Source organism: Rhipicephalus sanguineus, chromosome 7, assembly GCF_013339695.2.
Source record: "Rhipicephalus sanguineus isolate Rsan-2018 chromosome 7, BIME_Rsan_1.4, whole genome shotgun sequence".
In the NCBI taxonomy this organism is placed as follows: Eukaryota; Metazoa; Arthropoda; class Arachnida; order Ixodida; family Ixodidae; genus Rhipicephalus; species Rhipicephalus sanguineus.
In genome coordinates, this window is record NC_051182.1 from 153,979,125 (window position 1) to 153,987,423 (window position 8,299).

The 8,299-nt window shown below is 50.1% G+C and overlaps 1 protein-coding gene across 1 annotated transcript; it reads right to left on the reverse strand.

Annotated features, from left to right (window-relative positions):
- Positions 1 to 1,727: 1,727 nt before the first annotated feature.
- Positions 1,728 to 7,665, reverse strand: LOC119399178 (microtubule-associated protein futsch). The gene is made up of 4 exons (XM_037665992.2): positions 7,351 to 7,665; positions 5,662 to 5,780; positions 3,640 to 4,018; positions 1,728 to 1,945 (listed from the first exon to the last, which is right to left on the reverse strand). Exons 1-4 carry the CDS (start codon positions 7,663 to 7,665, stop codon positions 1,745 to 1,747), a joined length of 1,014 nt encoding a protein of 337 aa, XP_037521920.1. The 3' UTR covers positions 1,728 to 1,744.
- Between the last annotated feature and the right edge of the window lie 634 nt (positions 7,666 to 8,299).

Consider the following 8,299-nt stretch of genomic DNA (forward strand, 5'->3'; position numbering starts at 1 on the left):
CTGGGATCCTAATTTTTATTCTTTGCGTTCGTCGGATCAGCGCTGCCGATATCGGTTTTTCTTTACGCCACTGGCATTTAATTTACTAATGTCTGTTCTCGCTTTTCTTCGGAAGGTATAAACTGTCGATCGCCTGCGTAGCATACCCGCTTACCGTGGCCCATGGTATACGGTATGTGCCACACGTGTCTGGAGGAAAGGGTTTGACGACGCACGCGACAGGATTTTCGCTTTATTCATGACGTGATCAGACAGTCATATTCAGCAAGCCCTCTTACCCTCCCATGCCAATTTTGGTCTACACCAAGCTAAGGAGGCAATCACGAGAGCACCCAGACGTAGGCGGCTAGATAGATAGATAGATAGATAGATAGATAGATAGATAGATAGATAGATAGATAGATAGATAGATAGATAGATAGATAGATAGATAGATAGATAGATAGATAGATAGAGCCCGTAGCCAGGGGGGGAACTAGGCCCCCCTCCCGAAATTTTTGCGAAGTAGGTGTTTTTACCAAAAATAATAAAAATAGGTGTTTTTCTCAAATAGTCAAGGTTTCCAGCAAGTGGGCACCCCCGAAAAAAATTCCTGGCTACGGGCCTGATAGGAAGGCTCAAAGTGCTTTGGTTTCACTAAGAAATGCTTCGCTTTTAATAGCGTTCTTTGGCTTCGCGGACGAGGAACGTTTGACTAAGCTCGCTGACGCACATGAATGCTTATTAGACCTTTTTAAAAGCGGATAACCAACACTGCGACCTCAACTGACGCAGAGACAAGCACCACAATCACAGCGGGTGTTAAGCAACCGTCCCCGTAACTGCTTATATAATACATCTATTTACGATCTGTACCATTTGGACACTGGCTGAAGGTCGTTGCAGCGAGTTTTCAATGTATGTCTCCTACATCGAAATCAACTATAACCAACGGGATGTAATTACTTTGCTTAACCCACCGCATAGCATCTCATAAAACTTCCATTGTCTTCTTTCGGTTCCTGGTTTTATACGGAATGTGAAATATGCATGTGGCGATCACCCGTGAAGAACGGGCCGTGGTATGCGAATATTTGAGACACGTGAAGTGGAGAACCTTGTTCGTGGCCTAGTTCATTTATGTTCGAAACCATACTTGCTGCTAAAATGACCCAGACAGAATATCATAGCATTCATGTCATGGTCTGTTCTGTTCTCCATACACTCATGTCCTCCTATACCAACTTTGGTTTGTACCAAGTTAAGGAGGTGACCACGAGAGCCCCTATACGTTAGTGGATAAGTTGATGCAGATAGGAACGGTCAAAGAGCCTTTGGTTCTCTGAGAAATGCTTCGCATTTAGTAGGAGGGCATGATTGTAACCAACAGGCAAGGCTACTTCAGGTCGCCACCTCTTTTTCAACGGGGCTGGTAATGATTAAGCCGTCGTGTTGCAGATATTCATTGGTATGAAAGAGAAACAAATATAACTTAAATTACATTTAACGCCATGACTGAAACACTAAGAGTCTGCGCAGAGGCACAAAAACAAAACAAAACAAACAAAAAAACAAACACGCAGAATGAATGTCTACTTCGTAGTGTGCCTTACGTAACTTTTGTCGCTCAAGATACTTTCAATAGAATCGTCAAAATAAGCGAAGGTGAAAAGAATTGCACGTTGGAATCGTACAAAACACGTGTTACTGGATATAGCTGCTGGAATAAAATGAAAAAAAAAAGCGAGAGCAGGATGGATGGTGATCATTGACCACCATCCGTCGTGGCCTCCGTTCGAGGCTTCTCCGACGCCTCGGTCTTGGAGGACGACGCGTGAGGCGCCTCTGGCGGCTTTGCGGGTTCGGTCACCACAACAGCCTGCGGCGGGCTGTGCGTAGATTGGGAGGGCGGCGACTCCGCCATTGACGAGTGCTCCCTCGAGAAGACATCCAAGGGTGGGTCAACCTGTTGCCAAGAAGTAGGTAATTTTGAACTGGTGAACGCCGATGGCCGCCTAAGCGCGGGATGGGCATGTCGTAAACTCTCGTGCTGAAGGCACGGACTGTACACTTTAATAAGTTGACACTTGAATAAGTTGGGGGCGTTTTGAAGCGTGGCATGCGGTGGCTACCCGGATAACGCTCACGTTCTGTGGGATTGTCCGGGGGGCCGTGCAGCCATGGGCGAGAGCCTTAAACACATACCTATCAATCTAAGACCTGCGACCCTGGAGGAGTGGCTGGCGGACTCTTCCCCAGACATCATGAAGGCACTACTCGGACATTTAAAACTTTTAGGCTTGTCTGATGGCTAAGCCTTGCCTTTTTTTTATTAGTGGACCCGGACCGGGGTTCGTTTATTCTTTAATAAAGTTGTTCTCTCTCTCTCTCCTATGCACATTGGAGGCACCTATAGCAACGCGTGGTACAGTCAATAGTCAGAATGGTGGCAGTTTGAATCTCGCTACTTTTTGTACATGAGTCGCTGAATTGTTTACACGTGCTGAAGATGACGAGGTAATTGTTAGAAAGTTGCCAGTAAGATAACCCGTGACCAGAGTTATTTCCATGGTGGGCGTCGGTGGGAATGTTGCCCACCATAAGCGTGCGCAGGGTTCCCCTTCAGGGGGGGCGAAGGTTCGTCGCAGCGCCACCCTCCCTATTATGTCAATGTATGCGGCTGCCTTTGCGCCCCTCTTCTCGCCCCCCCTACAATGTATAGGGCTGACATTGCGCCCCCCCTTCTCGCCCCCTTGCCCCCCCCCCCCTGCGCACGCCTATGTTGCCCACCGCTCCGGTTCACTGCTCAGCGCTTTCGGAGGTCTGCCCAACGCTCTGATATACCGCTTTTCAATGCGTGCGCGAGGTACTAATGAATAGCAAATGTGCGCGCGGAACGCCAGCGAGCCGTGCCTCCCACCACCTGGTAACGTAAAATGAAGTCTGGACAGGCGGTCTTGTGGTCTAAAAGATCGCCGATTCCAGTGCCAGCTCTAGAACACAGGCACCCTTGATTTCGTTTTCTATATGCGTCATATAAGTCAGAAATGCACAAAGTGATATTTGAAAGCTTGTAATGCCTAAATCGAATAGATTACCCCCTCCCCGCCCACTTCCATCGCTCTCAGATAGTCCACCGCTAAAGAAGAAAATGTCTGGAAAAACCCTGTTCCTGACACAAGGCACATATGGCACACATCCAATAATATCGTATGATTCCATGAGTAATATACTTTAAAACAGTTGTCTGTTGGGCCAGTTGGTGTTTGGGCATATAAACCATCTTGAGTAGCGCAACGAGACATGACAACAGAAAGGAGCAGACCAGCACAGTCGCAAACTAACTGATCAGTTGTGAGTTTGCGCCTGTGCTCGTCTGTTCCTTTCTGTTGTCCTGTCCCGTTGAGCTACTCTAGATGGTTTATATATCCCATGACAACATAGCGTAGTCATTCTGTGAATCATATTTCTAAGCGAAAAAACGGCAGGAACGGGAAGATGGAAGCTTGGGATAAAGAAAAAACGTCCGTAAACAGGGGGTAGGTGCTCCAGCCCTACCCGACCCTACCCCGTATTTCTAAGCGAGTCACTCACTCAGTTACGATAAGAACACGAACCAATCGACCAGCCGAACAACGCGATCCGTCTATTAGTTATTACCTTGGGTGATTCACGCACGTAGCGCGTGGAGCGGTTCGAGCGTTGCGAGCTCTTGGAACTGGTGGACGGCCGCCGGATCAGCAGCGCAGGGACGCCGGGCAGCTCCGACGAGGAGCTCTTGCGGACCGCCCCCGCGGACTCCTTGCTCGGCGACGTTTTAGAATGCTGCATCGAGCCTCGTCTCGAGGATGGCTTCGAGGATGGCTTCGAGCCGGCTTTAGAGCCAGCTTTTGATCCGGTTTTCGAGGCGGTCTTTGAGGGGACGCTGCTCCGCCGTCCCTTGCCATCTGCCTTGTCGGCCGCGCTACTGCTCTCCGGCGACTTTTTGGACTCGGAGTGCCGGCGCTTCTTGGACTTGTTTGTGAGAACACTCGCCTGCCTGTGCGCAGACGAGAGGCGTCACTTGCAACTTATCAGCTGCGTAAACAAAGAACTGCGCATTCGTTTTAGAGTACCCCACCAAAAAAATTCGGGAGATTCCACGCATTGCGGGAATAGATTTCATGCGAAGCAGTCCTTCCCCTGGTGAGAAAGTCGCGAAACATCGATAGGGTATCCGCACGCCTTTTGATCCCGGAGGTGTTTGTTCTGGCGAGCTCGGTTGTCCCGGATCCCGCCGCAAGCAAAGCTCTGTCTGTCCTCTCAATCCCCCCCCCCCCCCCCCGTTTCTACAAAAAAAAAAGTCACAGTTTCGCCACAAGGGCGAAGCAATGAATGCAATAGCAAGAAACTAATGCTATACGAAGTGAGGCTCGCCAATGGATACTCTCAGTTTGGACAGCGCTCCTGTTGCAAAGGCGGCCGAAGCAGCGAAGGAAACTAGCGTGCTTCAAGTGTAGAGCTGTGACACTTGATAGTTCGCGCTCATCTTCTGTTTGTTCGTTTAGCGGCGTCCCTTGAGCTCAAGTGACTTTCGTACGCTCAGTAACATGAGCGCGGATATCACGGTGAAAGGTCGAAACATCCCTGTTCCCCTCACCACGAGAAAACCGCGCAAGCAGACAGGCAAGGTTCCCTCTGCGCAAATATAAGAAGGGCAAGGTTCTCTCTGCGCAAATATAAGAAGACACAAACGAACTCGCCGACGACTTTTAAATGCACCCGTCGTGCTCCTAGCACCATCTCACTGGTAATGAAGAAACGTTTATTATCGCCTGCCGTCTCTGAGTCCGTCCAGCCGTAAAGGATGTGTATATAACGCTCGCCGTTAGCTACGTGGATGATCTGCGTTTCGTGGCGTAGTGGATAGCGCCACTCGCTGCGGAGCAAGAGGTTCCTGGTTCGATTCCGCGCTTCGGAAGCATTTTTCTGAATTATTTTTTCTTTGGGCCTTTTACATATATATACATACTTATACATATACGGTGCATGACGGCGGCGTCGGCGACGGCAAAATCCAGCCGAGACTCTCCATATAATTGCTATCGCAATAAAACGGCAGAGTGGTAACACAGGAAAATAAAAAAAAGGTCCATCGCTATGATCGATGAGCCCGAGATATTATTCGCGTAGATGCTGTCTACATAGGTATAAGGATCGAAGTTGCGGCAGCCGACTTGGTGCGTTTTCTGCGCGTTCACTTAATCGACTAAAAAGAAAAAGCGGACAATTGCCTCGGAAGAAAACATATCTTTCGCCTTAGCGTCGTCTTGGGCGAATGCATATGGACCGTGTGGTTTTTTGGAATCAATAATGCTACATTTACTCGGCAAAAACCTATCAGCGAGGCCTCTGAGCTGTACGAGTCCAGATGGACGAAGTCCAGGCACATCCACGTACACCCAACACGACCACGACGGCTGACACCATGCTTAAACCTCTCTCTCTCTCTCATATACAGCTATTTCTGGTATTTTTTCTCGGTAACTTTGCAAAATAGAAATTGCTCTAAAATTCTGGCACGGTGAAGCATGCTGACTTCCACTAATTTCCAGTGACCCGGAACGATCTCTGGAAGTGTTCACTTGCGCGAAGATACCGTGTTTCAACATTGAAAATCCTGAGCATAACGCAGTAAGTTACCTGGAGTCACCGGGCGAGCCTGCAGCGGCTGCGACCGACTGCTCCTTGGATTCTGCTTTGGTTTCGGCGACTCGTTCCGCGGCTCCCGGAGGCGAGGTTTTGGCGCTTTCTGCTGCAGCCTTCAAGGCAAAATACAAATAGGATGATAGAGAGTTGTTGGGGCACTTACCCATGGAACGCCATTATAAGCGATGCTCACGATTTCTCCGACCAAGCTAAGGAAAGCACGTATAATCACCAAGTTTGAAAGCTTACCCCGAGTTCCAATTTATCAGAAGCTTAGCGTAGTTGATACACTAAGTGCGTAAGAAAGAATGACCACGTCTTTTTGTGGGCAGGCGACTTTCCCCGTCAGTAGACCAAGCCTCCTGCACAGCCCCTGTCTTGTTTTTCCTACATAGTTTTTGTCTGACGCTGTATTCGCGCAAATATCTCTTTTGCCGGCTTTGTTGCAATCCGAATGAGTCTTCAGATGGCCGCCGTTGACCGAGCTGTTTGTTTAATCGTACATTCGACTGGTGGTATTCGAGCACTTCAGGGGGCTCTGGCGGCGCGCGGCCCGTTCGGATGGTTGAAATCGAGCGCTCCGTATACGACGTTCGGCTGGTTCTTTTAGATTGCCACTCCCCAGCACGGAGCGCTCTGAGGCGCTCTCACTTTGACTTCGGAGCTCGACCGGCATTTGATCACGTGAGTACCGCGCCTCGTGTGTTTGCAACAAAAGACGCGGCAAAGTATTTACTGTTCCGGCCTCGCAATAGATCTCGCGGGCGGCTGCGCCGTGACTGCCCACTCGGCTCGGTCGCGTCATCTGGCTCGGATCCGTTCTTTTTATTTATTTCATATTGTACATAATACTGATAACAAACACTTAATGGACCTGTAACCAAAAGCTAGTTGTGGGTCCGATACAAAAGGATAGGAAATCCTAGCACACCATGGAATAGAAAAAAAAAAAAACCGGAAGTTGTAACATTAGCAATGAACAAAAAATGTCATTTTTGATTTCTCATATTGATGTGTAAGTAATTAAAAGATCAAGCGCGGCCTCTACATTGTTTCAATCTGCGTGATGGCGCGGTGGCGCCCTGCCAAACCTGCCATGACCGTCTACGGTGAAATATTGTACTTGGGAAAAAAAGACACGGGCAGGCAAAGGCGTGCGCAGGGTCCTTCATAAGGGGGCGCGGGGGGGGGGGGGGGGGCAGGTTTCACCGCCGACTTCCCTCCCCCATTCCCGTTGGTCGAGTCCGAAAGAAAATGAGCTCCTGAATGGACGGAAAAATTAAAACGAACCAATCACGTGCTTCTCATAAAGGCCTGTCTTTGGTCCGTGGCTTTCCGGGATAAGAGTGGGAGGTAAACAGATCTTTGAAAGCAACATCAATGGTCCTTGCTCGCCATTACCCTAAAATAACATGCGTAGCCATAAACGCACATTAAGAAATGCCGTGTTAGATGATTAAGGGGGGGGGAGGGGGTGAAGGTGGACGAACTCCTCATGCCCCCCCTCCCCCCTCCTGTGCGTACGACTATGCGGAAAAGATAGGAGAGACGCACAACTTTCTATCCTGTCCGTGTCTTTGTTCGTAGTACAATGTTTCACAGTATTCACCATAGCCAACTGGCAAAGCTACCAATGCTTCGCGTCTACGGGAGTATTGGAGCACACCCACAAAGTGCACTCACTGTCTTTGTCGGTGAACCGGAAGCGGCTTGGTGCTGCCCTTCGCCGGCACTCTGCTTCCGTTTGTCATGGGTGGCCGTGTCCAGGCCAGGCATTTGCGGCACGCTTTCTTTGTGGCTGGCGCCCGCGCCCGACTCGAGGATGCTACCCTGCTTGGCGCTCGGCTCGACAGTCATGGTTTCCTGGTCGCACATCTGCCGCTGGCGCCGCAACCGACGCAGCAGCACCCACACGAGCGCGGCCACCAGGCCGGCGCAGATGGAGAACAGCGCGAAGGAGAGTACGTTGTGGAACGAGTCGTCGCTGAAGAACGGCATTGTGGCTGACGGGGCAACGCACGCTGATCAGCGATTAGGCTCGGCTGCGGATGAACAGACTTGACGTACAGCGGTTTTTGAGCCTGTCGCGTGACAGAGCACGCGCAATGGCACGTTTACGGCTCGAGCAACTTCTTCCAACTCAACCATGTATTTTCGTACCTTCTCGCGCCTTAAGCCATGGTGTAAACCCACTACGAGGACTCGGTCAAGAAGCCGGTGGTTAGACGAAGGGTGGATGGAAAGCGTAAGAACAGCAGTAAGGCAGTGCTAGGCAGAATTATGGCGGGCCACAACTTTAATTGAGGGCCCTGCAGTTTTATGACCAAGGCTCCGGTCTCCCACGTCGGAACGTTCGGGCCTTGCCTAATCGCCACTTCGGGGTACTGCTGCACGGCCCAGATTTGGTCGGCGAGCTCTGAGCTGTGCAGGGCATCGGCCCACCTCGCCAAGAGAACACCGAGATTAATGTATTTAGTATTTGCCTCTCATTTCCAGAGCATGTGTTTGGGTGGGGCAGGTTCCGAAGATCTTGTAGGTGTTGTCGTGATAGATCTCACGGTATAATCTATGATATGCTGACGGGTTTGGATAAGTGTCAGTCTGAAGCTGCCTTCAGGGGGTAACTTGGGCT